Below are 19,500 nucleotides of genomic sequence, written 5' to 3'. Positions count from 1 at the left end.
TTTTTCTTCTTTTATAAATTTAATTTTCTTTTAGTTTCTAGATTTTATTGTTGTTTAGGAAGAAACGTTTTGTTTTAATTTCAGTAAATTTTTGGAAACTTAATTTTCGTTTTTTCTTTGTTTATATTTTCATAAATTTTTAGATTTTTATGTTTTAACAAGAAAAAATATTTTTTTTTAATATCATTTAATTTTTTCTTTTTTAATTTAATATATTTTTTGCCATATATATTAGTTGCCAGAATTGCCCTGAAATAAAATAAAATAAAAAATCAAGTTAAGAAATTAACAAATTTAAACTAACAAAATTATTTAAGAAATAAAAACAAAATAAAACAAACAAAAAATAAATTGTAATCGTTTTTATTTATTTTATTAATAAATACTTATAATTTTTTTTTTCCTTTAGGCACCGCTTTAGCGCAACGCAGTAATTTCCGCTCCGGCGCCGGACATCCAACGTCACAGCGACATCTGCCTAAGCGACCCACAGATCCGCCACCAACAGAAGAGGGCTACGTTCCGACAGACGAATGCCCTGAACCGAATGGTTTCTTCCCAGATTTGGAGCAATGCGACAAATACCACGCATGTTTGTGAGTTAATAAATACATACATATTATCAAATTGCTTTCAATATTTTCCAATAACTTGTTCCGGTTTTTTTTTTCGCGTAAGTTTCAATGACATTTTCCATCTCCATGTAGCCAATATTTCGAAGTTGTTGACATTTAGTGTGGTAAAATTTCGGTTTCAAAATAAGGAATTTTTTCTTCGACTCTTAACGGGATATAGCTAGATGTTGTATGTTGTTCGGCGGGCCTGCTATTCTTTTGCAGATTTTTGGCGACGAAAATTAGCGATAACGAATGTTGGAATCCAGCTGCTGGTATCCCTACATTCAATATAAAATATAAATTACATGCAAACATCTTTATGTCGATTTAATTTGACAGTATTTTTATATTGTCTCCAAAATCCATGGCGCTTTAGTACATATTAGACGCAGCTCATTTCACATCACCAACCGTAATCATATATGTACGCCCTCACACTGCCGAAAATAAACGCATTTAAGTGGCAACACTTAACACCAAATACTTTCTACACCCACAGCGAGTTTTTATCGATATTTATGATAAATTTTTCCTACCAGATATAATATTAACTTGACAACAACAAACACTTTGCATACACTTCTGTATTATAAAACAAGAAGAAATTTTTTCACGCCAGTAATTCATTTATTCGTTTCATGTGATTTTGTTGCTACACTGTATGTATAAATGTATGTATGTATGTATAAACATGTGAATATATATTAATTAATTGCAGCGAAGGCAAATCCACTGAACGCCTTTGTGCCGATGGTATGGTCTTCAATGACTACAGCCCTCTGGAGGAAAAATGTGATCTGCCATACAACATTGACTGCAGCAAGCGTTCGAAATTACGTGAGTAGATTAACTTAATAGGCTTATCAATATGTACATATACATACATATATGTATGTACATATATAATACGCATGTTTGTTTATACATATATATACTTTTACACATCCTACATTTACTTACATAATCTTATTTATAAAAGCTTACAAGGAATATGGGCGGGAGTTCGAGTTATTTTAGCTGCTGTCGGTAGATTTCCTTTTTTAAATTCGAATTCTATTTAAGCTGATCTAAAAATGTTCTTCTGATAGTCAGTAACGCAGGAAATGAACATAACAATTCTCGAAAGTTGAAATCCTACATACTCTAAAGCTCTATCAACGCAATTGTGTTATTTTTGTACTAAAGCAACTTTATACATGAGCGAATTCGTTAACGCAATCAAAGTGTGAAATGAAATATGATGTTCGAGTGTCAATATCATGAAAAAGGTTTTCTAGCTTAGGTGAAAATATTATTATTAGCGCAGTCGTTTGGAAATTTATTGCGTGGTGTGAGCAAGCAATTTTCATGCTGTATTGTGTGGGTCTTATTTTTAGTACTCGTTCACCTGCAAATATTTATAGTCGAGCGTTTGCTTAGCTTCAGACTCCCTTCAACAACTAGCTCCTGTGTAGTTGTTTCTATATACTATAACTGCACCTTTTACTGCCTAAGCAGATCTAATGTCCAGTGAACTTTGCCATTTGGCCGGTCAAATGTCCGCAGGTTTTGCTGTTTGTTGTTGTTGATGGTGTTATACCAAAAGGCAGTACTTTTTGTCACCAATTTATAAGGTCGCTTGTTGATACTATTTTTTTGATCTCAAAAAAAAAGGAAAGGGGAATTGTTTAAAATCCAATGCAATGTCCTTAAAAAAATGAAATCTATTAGCACATTTCAAACGCCGCTGAAACGTTTCTAAATAAGGTTAGGTCTATATTGGGCCCTTTATGATACCACAAGTTATCCAACTCAAACTGCACTTCAAAACAGTTCGTAGTGTCAAAGCATTTCTTTTGGAGAAATATGTAACTTGAGTTAAAGCATTTCTGGCAATTTTTTTTTTTTTTTGATTTCACTTTTATTTCAACATATTTTGATAAAAAAAAAAATATACTGTTGAAAATAAAATATTTCACACAAACAACAAAACATATAATCGATAATCGCATGATGTTATTGCCTGAAAATTTTAAAATGCACTCAGTGGCATTGTGCTACTATGATAGCACGGCCCAAACCAAATTTACACAAGTTTTAAAATATTATTTTGCTGTTATTTATTGAAGAATGAACTATATTTTTATAAAAAAAAAAATAACAAAAGTTCAGTAACAACAAAAATAATACGTTTAAACTTGACTATAATCTTTTGACTACTGCACATTAGGTCAAATGATTACTTTTTCTGTGCGAAATTAATAGCAGCTAAAATATTGCACTATTTTAATGTAAAATGATGCCAACCGTTAAAAAAATTTTAAAGTCAGTAAATAAAATGTGAAAACATGACTTAGCTTTCGTAAGACAGACTTTTCCGCGCAATGTTTTTGTATGTTCAAATGATGAGTATATGTGTTTAAGTAGTACTTGAAAACATTGTTCAATTAGCTTGGTTTTGAGGAGAGATTCATATGGCAGTTAGTCCAGAACACCTTTAACCCAACCAAACCAAATTAGAATTTGACCACTTGTGAGGTAACCTTTCCTTTCCTTTAAAAAAAGAATTATAGTAATCGGTTAACGTGGTCCAAAGTTATGCGGAAGTCGGTTAAAAACAAATACACCAGCAAGCTTTCGCATCAAATGATTTCAGGGCAAAATTGTAAAAGCCCCCAAAAAACTTAAAGGAAATAATAAAATCATTATTACATTAAAGCTAATTGAGCATAAAGTTTGCCTTTGAAGAGTAGGGGTGCCGCGAAATTTTTTTAGCACGACAAGGGTGCCGGGGTGAAAAAAGTTTGGGAACCCCTGCTTTAGGGGATAACGGACTCCGGTTTCGAAAAGAGCATCGAAAATTACTATAGGAAGTTTGAGTTTGAGTTCCAATAAAAATTGTAAAATTGGAATTTTTGTTTCGCAATTCATCGTCATATAATCAATGTAACTTTTTTCATTTGGTTGCACACTAGTTTTATTACTCTAGATTGGTTCGTTTTGGCAAGAAGAACATTACCTTAAACTTTTAAAATAAAATAAAAAAACGTTAAATTTCAAAATTACAAAATAGCTGCGACAGATATTCTGCATGCTGCTATTTTTTAAATTGGGTGGCACACTCTTGAAACTGCACAGATATGCTGTATNGATTTCAGTCCTCACATTAAAGCTAATTGAGCATAAAGTTTGCATTTGAAGAGTAGGGGTGCCGCGAAATTTTTTTTAGCACGACAAGGGTGCTGGGGTGAAAAAAGTTTGGGAACCCCTGCCTTACTATAGGAAGGCAGTTTGAGTTCCAATAAAAATTGTAAAATTGGAATTTTTGTTTCGCAATTCATCGTCATATAATCAATGTAATTTTTTTCATTTGGTTGCACACTAGTTTTATTACTCTAGATTGGTTCGTTTTGGCAAGAAGAACATTACCTTAAACTTTTAAAATAAAATAAAAAAACGTTAAATTTCAAAATTACAAAATAGCTGCGACAGATATTCTGCATGCTGCTATTTTTTAAATTGGGTGGCACACTCTTGAAACTGCACAGATATGCTGTATTTGATGCCGAATTTCATTCCCTCTAATATGAACATTCCATTTGAAAACTTCCAAAAGGTTTAAAAAAAAATCCTTAAAATTTTTTCAAGCGACAATGAAAAAATAGTAATTTCGGCACTTTTTCGCCTAAATAAATATTTTAAGGCTAAAACTTTTGAAATACTTGATTTATTTTTTATTGTACTTTTTTTCTGGAACTCCACTGATTGCAATAAGTGCAATAAGAATGCTTTAGCGTTTGTTTTTTTCTTTGACGAGAGAAGAGAGTGACACTAAAAAAACAACTCGTGAAATTAGCCCAACAACTCTTGTCACGCTGAACCGACATACAGAAAGGCCCTATCTTATATTTTTGTTTGTTTACAGAGTAGTTGTAAAACTAAAGTTCTTCAGTAGCGATTTTCTTCATTGCACTCTCTTTTAATAAACATAGCAACTAATATTTGGATATAGTAGCTAATTTTAAATTCGACTCAGACTTTAGGAAGTAATCTTCCGTTTTTGTTTTTGCCGAGCTGAATTTCAAAATAAAATCAGTTAGGGGTCTGTCAAGGAGTGTTAAAAAAAAACGCGATTTACTGAGATCCTGCAAAATCAATGCAGGCCAAGCATATCGATGAGCCATAGAACAATAACAAAATGTAAATAAAATAAATACATTTGTCATCCATTTGACAGCTGCAGCAATTTCAGTGATTTTAAATGACACAAAAGCCCGAATTTGTATCTCTCGTAGAGATAAGTGAAACACACACAGCTTTTCTATAGAAACTCATTTCAGAGTCGCTCGATATGTTTTTTTTATAATTCATGTTTTTCTGTATGCTTTCTTCTCAATGTGATTTCATTAAAATTCTAGCAACGCAAAATGTTGTAAATTTTAGTATGCCACGCATAGTATAAATGGGGAACACCAGAATATTTTGACACACTTCTTAGCGGTATTGCTTAGTGGATTTGTGGATGAGTTTAAGTATTTGGTTGCCAATGGCTGCGTGGATTTTTTTTTTTTTTTATAGGTGCAGGCTTTTTATTAGCCATGCATATCTTATTGGGCGACGTAAAAAAAATATGTAGATATTTACGTGAAATAAAGTTGTCATAAAATATTGCATCTAAAATTCTAAACACCACGCGTTTCATTAAGTGCTAGCCATGCTCTGATTTTACCTTTCAAGCAGCTCTACATAATTAAGTAAATTCTAATATTTGAACGTCGTCTCTCTCCACCCTTTGAGTGAATGTTTGAGCCAATGTTATTTCGACGTGGTTGGTTGTCTGTTGACGCTAAGACACATTTTGGGTTAGATATGAAGTTTTTTTTGAAATTCTTTCGAAGGACAACTTAAATTATTGACCTTCTTCTTCTTGTTCGACTCTACAACCGTTTGCCAATTTTGTGCCGTGACAATAAAACTTCGACAATTTCCTCTCTCCTACGCGAATTTGGGCCAGTTTTACATCATGTGTGCGGACAAGTTTCTCTGCACTTGATCCTTCCATTGCGCTCATGGGCACCCTTTCTTTTGTTCTCCACTCATGGGTGTCGAATCGAACGATATTTTCACACAGGAGTCTCCTCATCCATGCGTACAATATTTTCACACGCTTAAGTATGCCCACGCGAACAGAGCCATAGATCTAGCGTATAATAGTTCTCAGGCTTCCGAAATTCTTTCAAAATTCGTTCCATTTCCGATCAACCACCGTATTTGCCTGAAACGAATCTATTATGCAACAATCTTCTATGTATGAACATATTTCTATGTCGATTGAAGCCATACACCCAAAGTTCGTTTTCGTCTAAGAGACCTAAATCGAAGGCGACAATATAATTTTTTATTGTGAAAATCAAACAATTTCCGGTATTTTTTATAACATAATATATTTTAAAACATACGACTACATATCAAAAGCTTACTTAATCCAATTCATGCTTTATGGATAGTAGATGCGAAAAACAACGGTTTTGGGGGCGAATGACATTTTTTCGGACCTAGTGGGAGTGTGTTCTCATGCCGAGTACCTGGCAATACTGAGTGCACGTACGGTACGTACAGGTAGATATGATGTTGCCAGTTAAACAGCAGCAACTTCCCATCCAGTCTGATGCTAGTAATTTGCCAAGTACAAAAACTATGTCTACACGATGCCAATCATTTGAGCGCTTTAGAGTCCATGCCGGGTCCACACACAAATATCGTTTTGGTCGCCTTACCATTAATACACTATCGCTGGGCCTGAGGCCCTCCAAGTCGGTATATGAAAACGAGGCAAATGGATATACTATGTGGCGCAACAACAAGAACAACAACAACAAATACATTTTTCAGTGTTCTAATTTAACATCTTACATAATGACTTCGGTGACACTTCACTCGAATTGTGTTCTTTGTCACTCTATGGGCTCTAAGCCATTCTAGTTCTCCTTTTACAATGTAAGATTGCGAATCAGATGCCGCCAAAAAAGTTATATCCAGATGAACCGGAGCTCAAGATGGGGGTAGCAGGGTGTTGGTTTACTCGAAACACTTACATATATAAGTATGTCTTTTTACTTTCGCCTATCTAATCACTTTATCAAATCCCGGTAAATTTTCAAACAGTAGAAGAAACTTTGTTCTTTAAAGACCCGAAAACTGCAGATATTTATTCTTAAAGGGCACTAACTACGCCTAAAAGAGACCAATTTAGGCGTTATCGCCTTAATCTAACCTATCGTCCACTATTGCGGCATCTCTGAAATAGTCCACTTTACTCTCGGATATCTACCTAATGCCATGCAGACTTTGTATCGTATGTTTCCAGTATTTCTCTTTTCATTTCATTGCATACAACTAGTCCTCTCGTGAGGTAAACGCGTAATTTCTGTCTGATGAAATCAGCGGTTATACTTTTATGTCCCTATTTACATATATTGTTTTGCCACTTGTTGCTTTAGTTGCATAAACACAAGGTGACGCAAATAGTTTATTTTGCTTATAAATGCAGAGTTGTACGCTACCAGAACCTGGAAAAATTGTTCGAACTCACTTTTCCAGACCGTTTGATTTCTCGACTAGAGCTTTTCGGTTAGCCGTCGAGATCGTCTCATCTGACGGCTCCAGACTACTTTCTATGGGGTTACTTAAAGGGGCTGGTCTACGTAAAGCCTACGTCCCTCCGGATCATCAAGAACAACATATGCCGAGAACTCGACTATCTACGTTTGCCAAACCTAATGCAAAATGTCATAAAAATACCCGAAATCTGTATCAACTCTGATGGCCGCTAAGCATACAAGTTATAATTATTTTTGAAATGACGGCAAAGGAAAATCGGATAATACTTTTTGCGGCACCTTGTAGTTGAGTGATAATAGCTTGCGCTGTGGGAAATTTCTACGCTCTTAGCAACAAATTAAATTCAATTACAATTCGCAACAGCAGATATGGCTTACTGCGCAGGCGGTCGATAGCCCACAATGTATTTGCGAGTGGCCTTTACTAACTACAAAAAACCGAGGAGGGTTTGTATGCATGTATGTAGGTAGTTTTTTTTTTTAAATAGTATGTTTTAATCCCATTAAAGCTATAATAACAGCAAAGGGAAAGTGAAAGCAGAATGCATCGAAATCGTGCTTTAATGCTGCTAACCAAAATTATGATTGGCTTAACGTAAGTTTGAACGCTAAAGTTATTTACGAATTCGCTTAGTCGGCTGCTTGGCTAGTTAGAATTTGTTGGTCGGTGGGTCGCTCGATTGAAAGTGCACTGTACTGTGCACATTAGGGTGGTCCGAAAATTCATGCCTGAGGGGTTAAAATGCTAAGCTCTCACCACCTAGGAAACACTTTTTCGTAGAAATGATATATGTAGAATTCTTTCGAATCAATACATATTTTTCGATCGAAAAACTCAGTTTCTCTTTCGGCGACTACCAATAACAATATCCAATTGTTTATTTAACAAATTTTTAATATTAGCTTTTTTTAAAGGACTTTCAAAAACCGAAAAATGCAAGGGGGACCCATAAAAAATCGTTACTATAAAAAATGGTAAAATAAACAATTGGGTATTATTATTGGAAGTCCCCTGAGGAGAAACAGCGTTTTTCCGATAAAAAAATATTGATTTTCAAAGAATTCTATACCATTTGTAGGAAAAAAATGTTTTTTCCCACATTAAAACCTACATATATGGAAAACTTCAAGGGCGTTGAGGCAGTTTTAAGTAAATATATATTTTTTTTAACAAAAAAAAAACGGGTATTCTTTTTCTATTTAGAAAAATGCTGGGGGTGAGAGCTTAAAATTTTTAACTTTTTTTTGGACCACCCTAATGCACATACATAGCACATATATCCATGTGGTACACGGATGCAGTGATAACGAGCTGAATGGCGAAGCAATTCTGCAAAGCTTTAAAATCACTTTAACATTTATTTAATCATGTCTTTGGCTACATATATGTATGTATGTACGTATGTACTAAAAAATAGTAGTGGGCACTTAACCTTTATTGAAGATCATCTTTTAAAGCCCTTCATGTTAATAGCGCTGGTCATTGATATTACAGCGAAATAAATGTTGAAGAGTTGGTATTTAAGGATATACAGAGCTTACATATGTATGCCCATATGCACGCTGTTATTTTCGCCAGATTTAAGTATATACATAGTAACTTTTCCTTGTATGCTATGTAAGCTGCTCATTTTCGCTCGCTTTCGTTGACACCTATTTTCTAATTGTGAGTGAATAGCCTTTTTAAGGTATTTTTATTAAAACATAATTTTAACGCACACAATTTTCAGCTAATTGAATAACAAAACTTCGGCCTTACTGCCATATGCACATATTCTAGCGAGTTGCGATCGCGCGCACCAGCTGGCAGTATATCTGCGCAACTTTTGGGAAAGCGTTGCAGGAGGCGTGCCGTAAAGGAGTCACTTAACTCGCGCATGCTGTGCGGAATTGTGTGGAGAGGAGATTGCATTATTTATATTAAATATTTAAAAGACTTATTAATGGGACTTGACTTACGTTTTCTCCATCAGATCGCTTAACTGCTTCAATGTAATGGGCGTTTGCGCTGCATGGCTGTTGAAATTTGTGTAGGAAAAATTCAACTTTTACTTTGAAATTAAAAAAAAAAGCCAACCGGAAAACTGGACTGCTCTCCACTACACACCTTTTGTAATCTTCCGCGATTGCACTTTTGTTGCACTGCCTTAGCAAATTGCGCATTGTTTCATCCAAAATGATAGTCAAGTAATCAGCATCGTTTGCATTCCTCTTCGATCTATTTGTAGCGCTAATCACATTTACTAATAGCAGCGCGCTAATCAGCAACGCTAATACAAGTTGCTTCCTGAAGTGTAACATCTTATAGATTGATGAATTGACTGACTGCAATGGGAGAGCAGATGCTTTGTTTTTATATGCCCAGTGGAGGAGGGCGAGTACAAGTGTTTGCATATCAGTGTCGCATTTCATTCGCGTTAGTAATACTAATTCAAGTGTAAAATGCTCGGGTTACATATAAATCTAATTTCTTGCTGTTCAGGCGATAACAAAAAAGCTGAGCAGCTAAGTAGAAATTCTGCATCGTTTCGTAAATTTTAGACCGTTTTTGGCTCGGTTTGAATGCCGCTATTTCACCTACAATGACGTCATGTTAGGTTAGGTTAGGAGGGCGTATATGAATAATTCTATAAATAATATTGCCTTGTGAATGCCCTATGTGAATGAAATGCAAGATGATGCACGTTAGGGTGGTCAAAAAAAAAAANTTCGGTTTGAATGCCGCTATTTCACCTACAATGACGTCATGTTAGGTTAGGTTAGGAGGGCGTATATGAATAGTTCTATAAATAATATTGCCTTGTGAGTGCCCTATGTGAATGAAATGCAAGATGATACACATTAGGGTGGTCAAAAAATGCACGTCAAAAAGTAGTGTCGGAATTTTAATGCTCTCACCTACTAAGATTGTTCTATACTGAAAAAAATTGTACCCCTGTTTTTGTTTTTTGAAATAAAAATATATTTAGAGGCCGTCAAGCGACTCAAAGTTTTCCATGTATTTTGTATGGAAAAAACAAGTTTTCGAAAAAAATGGTATAGAATATAGGTATGGAAAACTTTGCTTCTCTTCAATGGACCGCCAATAATAAAGCATTAAAATACCGACTTTACTTTTTTTTTGTACCACCCTAATGCACATTTCTCTTAAAGAAAAACAAAAGCGATCAATGCATTGCCATCCCACAAGAAATTGCGGAGGTCTAAATATTCCACCTCTGCTATCTCTGCCAGCCTGGTGAAGCAACGTGGCCCCAGGAATTTAAGTCGCCTCGATTACAGCCCCGTATATTGATATATAAATCTTTTTTTCACTTTTGAAGATCGTGTGCAATATATTTGTGTAATTATTAGTATCCACATAACTTTCCTTTAAACCACAATAAATTTGTCAAGAAATCACTCTGCAGTTTTCTCTTGCAATAAATTGGCATAATAATTAAAAAAAAAATATTAACCAGTTTGTATAAAATTTATGAAATTTAATTTAACTAAAATGCTCGATTGCTTTAAATTCAAGCCATAGCTGGAAATTGGCAAGAGCACGTTGAAGTGGCAAAGAACTAACCGCAAAGTGCAAAGGAAAAGTTGAAAATTACAAAAGCAGCACTGTGCCAACTATACTCTTGTGCAGATATATAGATAGCCGCTGCTAAGTACTCAATTAAAATTGCAAGCAACAGCAAGATGAGCAATGACAGGCTGTAAGTGGCCGACTGCTATACACACAGTGCAACCACGCAATCATACACACATACATATGCATATGTTAATGTACCTGAGTATAAATATTTGCACAAACAGATATGTGTGGGCCCTTTGTTTGCACAAAACTTTATTAACCCAGACACGTGTAGGTACAACTCCACCTGAGATGGTTGTAACGATGCACATATGTAAGTGCTTATGTAGTATGNCAATTGCGGAGGTCTAAATATTCCACCTCTGCTATCTCTGCCAGCCTGGTGAAGAAACGTGGCCCCAGGAATTTAAGTCGCCTCTTCTTCACTTTTGAAGATCGTGTGCAATATATTTGTGTAATTATTAGTATCCACATAACTTTCCTTTAAACCACAATAAATTTGTCAAGAAATCACTCTGCAGTTTTCTCTTGCAATAAATTGGCATAATAATTAAAAAAAAAATATTAACCAGTTTGTATAAAATTTATGAAATTTAATTTAACTAAAATGCTCGATTGCTTTAAATTCAAGCCATAGCTGGAAATTGGCAAGAGCACGTTGAAGTGGCAAATAACTAACCGCAAAGTGCAAAGGAAAAGTTGAAAATTACAAAAGCAGCACTGTGCCAACTATACTCTTGTACAGATATATAGATAGCCGCTGCTAAGTACTCAATTAAAATTGCAAGCAACAGCAAGATGAGGTTGTAAGTGGCCGACTGCTATACACACAGTGCAACCACGCAATCATACACACATACATATGCATATGTTAATGTACCTGTGTATATGCATACGTGCAGATGTAAATATTTGCACAAACAGATATGTGTGGGCCCTTTGTTTGCACAAAACTTTATTAACCCAGACACGTGTAGGTACAACTCCACCTGAGATGGTTGTAACGATGCACATATGTAAGTGCTTATGTAGTATGCATGTACATATGTACATACCCTGCAGGAAATATATCTAACTATAAGATAGTTTGTAGTTGATTAGGAAGGAACTAAAGGTCACTATTATCTGTGTTCATAATTACCTTAAGGAAAGCTAACTATACTTCTATGGCGATGGCCACGAAATAATCAAGGGTGGTTATGTCAACTAACTTGTAACTAACTAGATACTTTTGGACATAAAATATCAATAGGAACAAANAATTAACCAGTTTGTATAAAATTTATGAAATTTAATTTAACTAAAATGCTCGATTGCTTTAAATTCAAACCATAGCTGAAAATTGGCAAGAGCACGTTGAAGTGGCAAATAACTAACCGCAAAGTGCAAAGGAAAAGTTGAAAATTACAAAAGCAGCACTGTGCCAACTATACTCTTGTACAGATATATAGATAGCCGCTGCTAAGTACTCAATTAAAATTGCAAGCAACAGCAAGATGAGGTTGTAAGTGGCCGACTGCTATACACACAGTGCAACCACGCAATCATACACACATACATATGCATATGTTAATGTACCTGTGTATATGCATACGTGCAGATGTAAATATTTGCACAAACAGATATGTGTGGGCCCTTTGTTTGCACAAAACTNGAAAAAAATTTTTTTCTATTTTTTTTGCGATGTTACTTTGACCAGGGTTTGAACCCAGGCTTTGCGGAGTGGAAGCGCGCACTGCTTACCACTACACCACAGCGTTATTTTTGGTTATTTTTTATCAATTGATAATTTTTTCTGCATTTGCATGGAGTCACTTCATATCACTTTGTATGCTACTTGGATATCTTCCATGGAAAATTGTGGTCAGTTGTAGTTTATTTTGTATAGCACATTGACAGGCAGGTATGCACATCCGTACATACATAAGTATTTAGCAATATAGCAGACAGCACACAGCTATGTAAATGGCAACTACAAAAACAATTTTGTGTTTGAAACTTTGTGCGGCAGGCCATGATGTGTACAAAAGCGACCACTGTGCCACCTTTCGCAGGCGAAAGTTGTTGAAAATTTATTTATTTACATAAATATTTGCATACTTATAATGTTTGTATACGAGTATTATCAGCTTTTAAGAGTGTAGGCTCTTTTTTAATTTTAGCTAAATAAAATTGATTCTAAAGAAATGGGTTAAATGCAACTTGCACTGTACTTTTAGCTAAATCCTTTTAATAAGTACACATTATAAATTTGAAGGTTTGGGTTCATTACCAGCATTTCGGCTACTACTAACATCAAGCGCCTAAGTGCATGCTATGCACTTCTGCAAGTGCAAAAATCTCCTTTATGAAATATATGAAATCTTCACATACATATGCACTTCTCAATTGCCATATAATAAAACTTTCTTAAGTAATAATTTGATGCCGCTTCAAGCGTTTGCGGACTTTGCATGACTTACAATCAGGCAGAGGTGATAATTGATGATTACACTGGCACACAGACAAAAAAAAAAAATGGTGTGTTCTTTTAACCAGACCCAGCCCTACCGACATGTATCTCGACTCACTGAATCCGAATCTGAGGTCCGTTTTACTCGTTCACCTCCTAAATTTCGAGTTAATTGCGCATTTTTTGCATTTTTTTCTGTTTTTCGTAATTGACGAGTCAAATGAACCTTATATCCGGACAAAAGCGGGTCGAAATACATGTCGGTAGGTGGCTCTGGTTAAATGAACATACCACTTTTTTTGTGTGCCGGTGTTACCATTGGCCAAAGTGCCTACCCACCATTTTTTGATTCAATAAATACTTTTTATGTAAATATATGCAAATATATATATATTCAAACTATTTATATAGAAATATTTTTAAAAAGGGTTGCCACCTGTTCAAAAGGGTTAATTTAATTTAACTAGCAAGTTGAAGTATTTGAATGTGGGTGCCAAACGAGAGAGATTTAAGAAAGCTGTATTCCGAACATACTTTTGATGAGGGTTGCCACCTTTTCTGAAATGAAAAATCAATTTAAATAACAAGTTAAATGAAATATTTGAAATATGGGTGTCAAACGAGAGAGATATAAGTGACCTTTATTTGTAAAATATTATTGAATAGGGTTGACAGCTGCTCAAAAAGGTAAAACAAAATTTTAAATTAAATTAAAATCAATTAAATTTTGAAGTTATTAGAAACCGTTTAATATACATAGGGGTCAATGGAAAATGATTTAAGAAGACTTTAGTTGGGTTTAGTTATTTATGAAAAAGGTTGCCATTTAGAAATAAAGAATCAATTTAATTAACAAGCTAAAGTAAACATTTTAGTATGGGTAACAAAGGATAGAGATTTGCTTATTGTTTTAAATGTAAAATTTAGCTCAGTTAATTGAAATATTACATCGTGGTATCTTCCATTTTACCCAAAATTTTTTTGAAAGCATTGCAAAAGCTAGTAGTTCCTATAAAGGAAATAGTCATATTGTTGCATTGTACGCATCTCTTTAACACCACATCTATTCAAAAGAATGCTGCACTTAACTATATTCGACTTTGTTGACTGCCTTCTTACACTCTGAAACATTTGTTAACAGTTTAGGTTATTTAATGAAAATTGATAGTTTAAGGCCCAAATTTAAGCTGCGGCCCGACTAACATACATATTCAGCCATATTTTATAGCCATAGCATAAGCTCCTGCAGTGAGTTGCATGCCACACATAGTTTATTGTAATTCCAGTCGCTTGTTTTTTGCTTCTTCACTGCAGCAGTTTTTATTAGCGCATTATTGTCATTTGCCGCCAATGAAGCTGCAACAATGGGCGCCCAATTTATATGCATTGCAACTGCAACTGCACTGTTTTTTTTTGTTTATGTGTTATTAAAGTACTCTCTATGCACTTTGTTGTTTGTTTGTTGTCTTAAATATAGCGGTTATTGTTGTTCAGTTAGTAGCATGCTGCTCTCCATTGCCTAAAAGTTGCTGACATGTGACCGCAGCGTATTGTTGTTTCTACGCCTTTTTGGGCTGATGCAGTTGGCTGGTCATTCACTTGTAGCACACGCGACCGTACGTGTATACCTACAGTGATTCAAACAAATAATGACGTGCTAATTTTTTTTTTTTTTAATATTCGTAATGTTTTTCGGGTAAATTTTTTTTGGTCTTTTCCTATAAAAATATTAGCCAAGCCTTAAGCAAAACCATATTAATCACAGTTTCAAACTTTATAAAAAGTTTAAGAAAACTCAACAAATTTTCATCAAAATTTCCACTTTCAAACGCAAAAACAGTCTCGAAAAAAAAATTCTCAAAAATCAACGGGATTTTTTAGCGCGTTGAAACTTGCACTTCTACTACTAAAATTGTATGGGCTCTAAAACTGCATACCCAAAATAGTTCTAAAGATGCACATTAAAAAGTTGAAATTTTTATGAAAATTTTTCGAATTTTTTTAAATTTTTTATAAAGTTTTAAACCGTGATTTATATGGTTTTGCTTGAAGCTTAGACAATATTTTTATGGAAAAATAACGAAAAAATAAAACCTCAAAAAAATTACGAATATTTAATAAAAATCAACACGTGGTCGTTTGTTTGAGTCACTGTGCATATGCAAATTATTGTGCAAATTTATGTATGTATGTACATAAGTTTGTTCTGCCCGTCGAGTACATTTCGCTTTTATGTAGCTTTGTGCGCCTGTAAATATACTATGCTTTGCTGTTCTCTGCTATTTTTTTTGCTGGAATTGGTTGCATCATTGAAGCATAAAGTTCAGAAACTCTCTAAAGGCACTTAATTGTGTTGTTTCTTTTATCCGACTGCTTTTGTTTGTTTTAAATTTAGAACATTTTCTAAACAAAAAACAAAACAAAAAAAATATTTGTGGCAACAACAACGCAGCTTTGAAAGCCTTTACGGTTTTGAGTTCTTAGTTTTGCACTTGCTTTTTGAAAGTTTTGCCTTCAAAGAAGAGTATCTGAGTAGCACTCATTGGCTATTTTGCCACTTTTGAAGCGCTTAGAATTTTAATTTCAATTCAAGTTCAACATGGCCTTCAGCGTTTATACATAGGCTCAGATTCAAGTTGAAGTGACTACCTTAACCAATTATGTTTGCTTAGAATTGTGTTTTTGCGAATCCAGACAACCGCTCCAACAAAATCTTGCTTAATTCGTTGAGATGCTCCACTCTTTCAGAGAACCCAAAGTGAATGGCCCTAAGTGTGAAAAAAAATGCAATTAAGAGATCTCTTAACTTTAAGTTTTAATAACAGAACTTTGAGATGCCCACATAAGTATCCTCTATTTAAGTATATACATATCGCACACCTAGAGCTAGTGAGCTAACTCAAAATTAAGATCCGGATATATATATCACTGCTTCTGGTTCGTACAGATTCAACGCAATTTATATAAAAACAGGCATAATCGTAGTTTTTTTTAGTTAGTGTATATGAGCAAATCTCACGAGTTGTTTCAATTTTCGACAAAACCGTGTTTTTTGGTCGAAAATGGTGGCACACTTACCTTAAACAGTGCAATAACTTCAGTTTTGCATAAAGAACAAGATTTCATTGCGAATTTGTATTTAAATGGAAGCTTAATAAAGATAAACAAAACAAGTTAAAATAACAACTGGTGTGTTCATATGTACATATACCTGTAGTTGAGTCTGTAACGTATACGCCCCGTAGCACCGTACACAGCCGGCTAACACGTTTACTCGCAAAAGAAAATTTTCAATGCATAATGTCAACATTTGGAAGTATCTTAAACTTGTAAAATTAAAATGTCGTTATATCAAAAATTACCAAATAGCGCTGCCATTTTTTTTTTTAAATTTGGTGGCACACTTTTGAAAATTCACAGGTATGCTGTATTTAGTGCCAACTTTCATTGCCTCTTATATGAACATTCCATCTGAAAACTTCCCAAAGTTATAAAAAAAAAAAATAATTTCGAGTTATAATAAAAAAATTAGTAACTTCGGTACTTATTCACCTAAATAAATGTGTTAAGTCTTAAAGTGTTTAAATCCATTGATTGAAATAAATGCAAGAAAAATGCTTCAGCGTTTTTTTCTGGCGAGAAAAAACAACTCGTGGGATTTGCTCATATAATAATGAAGGAAAAAATATATATGCATTAATTGTCCTATGAATTGATTTATGCAAGAAAAATTGCCCAATTTGTTTTTCTTAGTTGATCGCTGTTTACATCTTGGTGTGCGATATGTAGTATTTGTGTTTATATATGTATAAATTCATGTGTAATTAAAACAAATTCGTCATCCTTTAAAAAAGTCTCTTTAACACTATTGACAATTACACACAGAAACACCGCAGCCCTCCCAGCATTGCCCGCGCAAGAACGGCTATTTCGGTCACGAGGAGGATGGTGTCTGCGATAAATTCTACTACTGCGTCGATGGACAATTCAATATGATTACCTGCCCAGCGGGTTTGGTATTCAATCCCAAAACCGGCATCTGCACTTGGCCCGATGAAGTGGGCATTAAGGGTTGCAAGTCGCAGGATATATTTGAATTCAAGTGCCCCAAAGTGAATGAGTCGGTGGCGGTTACACATCCTCGTTACGCCGATCCCGATGAATGTCAATTCTTCTATGTCTGTGTGAATGGCGACGTACCGCGCCGCAACGGTTGCAAGTTGGGCCAGGTGTTTGACGATGATAAGAAACACTGCGACTGGGCGCGTAATGTGCCCGAGTGGTAAGTAGACCGAGCGAAGGTGAGAAAAAAGCTAAGTAGTAAATACAGCTTTTTCCCCAATATTTTATAGTGGATTTTTAATTAAATGGTTACTAATATCATTTTCATCCCACAGCGCCGATTGGTATCAGGGTCGCTTGACCGACGCTGAATTGGAGGAGTTGGAAAATCCTAAGCCCAAGGTAAAGAAGGCACAACGCACGCGTGGTCCATCACGACGAAAGCCTGCCAAGGCGCCTGTAGAGGAGGAAATCGTGGAGGAGTAGTGCTAACTGAGAGCAGGAAGATTCAACAGCTGCGCGCTTAGCTTTAAGTTTTATTTTTTTGTTTGTTTTGCAGTTGATCGAAATTCTCAAATAAAAGCACACGACAAAATGTTGCTAATAAAATGAAACGCGCTATGTGCTGGTTGATCACTCATTCGCAAGAAATCGTTAAAAATAAATGGGTATTAAGAACGCGTTCTAGCGCCTATATATATTTAGAGATATGTATGTTTGTACATCAGACTGCATCACCAAAAAAAGTTGCGGGTTTTCCGGCGGGATTACATAATGTATTATATTTGAAGACCTCCACCAAAGTTTCTCGGAAAATTATTAATATTAGCGTGAGCTGGACCGATTTGAAAATACCTCTAAAAATGGAGTTTTTATGAATAAAAATAGTTTCTTCAAGAACTTTTTGAAAAAAATCCCCTCAGATGACAAAACAGATTAAGCTTAAGAAATCTGCATACAAATATTTAAAAATGTTTTCAACGTAATAGTAATAATGAGATTTTTAATGCTGTTTTTCAACTTTTTTCAAAGATTGGCATATTGGTAGGTATTTTCGAATCGGTCCAGCTCACGTAAATCTTAATATTTTTCGGAAATATTTTGGTGGACGTCTTAAAATATAATAGATTTTATAATTCCAATGGAAATACAGTACCGATTTTTTATTTTTTTTTTTTGTATGGGGGGTGATGCAGTCTAATGTACATACATACATATGTAGCAATACTTGTGTAGTGTGCGGAACATATGGACGTACATGTGTACGTTTTTTATTGAGTTTACGCTGGTGTCAAGTTATTTTATATGGCTTCCGATAAATTGCAAAATTTTTATGTAATCGTAAACTTCGCACTTTTGAATATCGTAGACGCGCCTTTCTTTGCAATTTGTTGACATCCTAGTGAAATGATTGGTTTTTGGAAGACTGCATGTTTGTCTGCTAAAAATTTCTTTTATGTAGTTTCTCAAAACAAAATGGATTATCAGAGAAACCTTTCGGAAATAGCACTCCTTTTTCTGTAAGTGGAATTTGGAGTATTTCAACAAATGCTTTCCACGATACTTATCCCAAATCCTACACTGTAAGGTGAAAAGCGAGAAAGGAATGAATAGCAGAAATAAACTCAACGATCTTTGTTATGAAGAAATATTCACATTGAATACTGAGCTTATAAACTATAAATTTAGGAGGAGGTCCTAGAGCAGTGTTGCCAGGCCTTCGGCATGAAAAAACGTCCCTTTTGGTCTGAAAAAACGTTATTTCCTACCCCAAAACGTCTTTTTCAAATATATGCACAGAGAATTGCTCTTATTAAACTTTTATTGTATACAAAGGTACATAGGTATTTACGTAAAGTAAAATTCATTGTAAACTGCTTTGAGATCGTTATATAATAACCTCCTCCTTTTTTGGAAGTCGGTTAAAATCATTTTATACATACACTTTTGTTTATTTAATCTTTATTATTTTTCCATAAAAGCCTAGCTTTTTATATAGCAAACAAAATATAAATCCACATTTCAAACTTTGTGCAAAAATTTATAGAAAATCTGCAAAATTTCAGCTAGATTTTCACCTTTGTGTTCAGATTTTGAAGAATTTTTTTGAGTATGCTATCAAGCCTATTAAATTTCGAGATAATAATGTGCAAGTTTAAAGGAGCTAAATAATCGTGTTGATTTTTA

The 19,500-nt window shown here is 34.6% G+C and overlaps 1 protein-coding gene across 1 annotated transcript; it reads left to right on the top strand.

The window, feature by feature from the left end:
* Positions 1-385: 385 nt before the first annotated feature.
* Positions 386-17,927, top strand: obst-B (obstructor-B; the record flags this gene model as incomplete). Its single annotated transcript, XM_017624645.1, has 4 exons — positions 386-596; positions 1,336-1,454; positions 17,137-17,533; positions 17,649-17,927. Coding segments are annotated over 4 exons (878 nt in total), but the record flags the coding sequence as incomplete, so codon positions are not given.
* Between the last annotated feature and the right edge of the window lie 1,573 nt (positions 17,928-19,500).

This window comes from Rhagoletis zephyria, unplaced genomic scaffold, assembly GCF_001687245.7.
Source record: "Rhagoletis zephyria isolate East Lansing unplaced genomic scaffold, Rhagoletis_zephyria_1.1 Rzeph_scaffold_03722, whole genome shotgun sequence".
NCBI classification, from domain to species: Eukaryota; Metazoa; Arthropoda; class Insecta; order Diptera; family Tephritidae; genus Rhagoletis; species Rhagoletis zephyria.
Note: the sequence above shows the minus strand (reverse complement) of the source record. Positions and strands in the feature narration are given on the sequence as shown.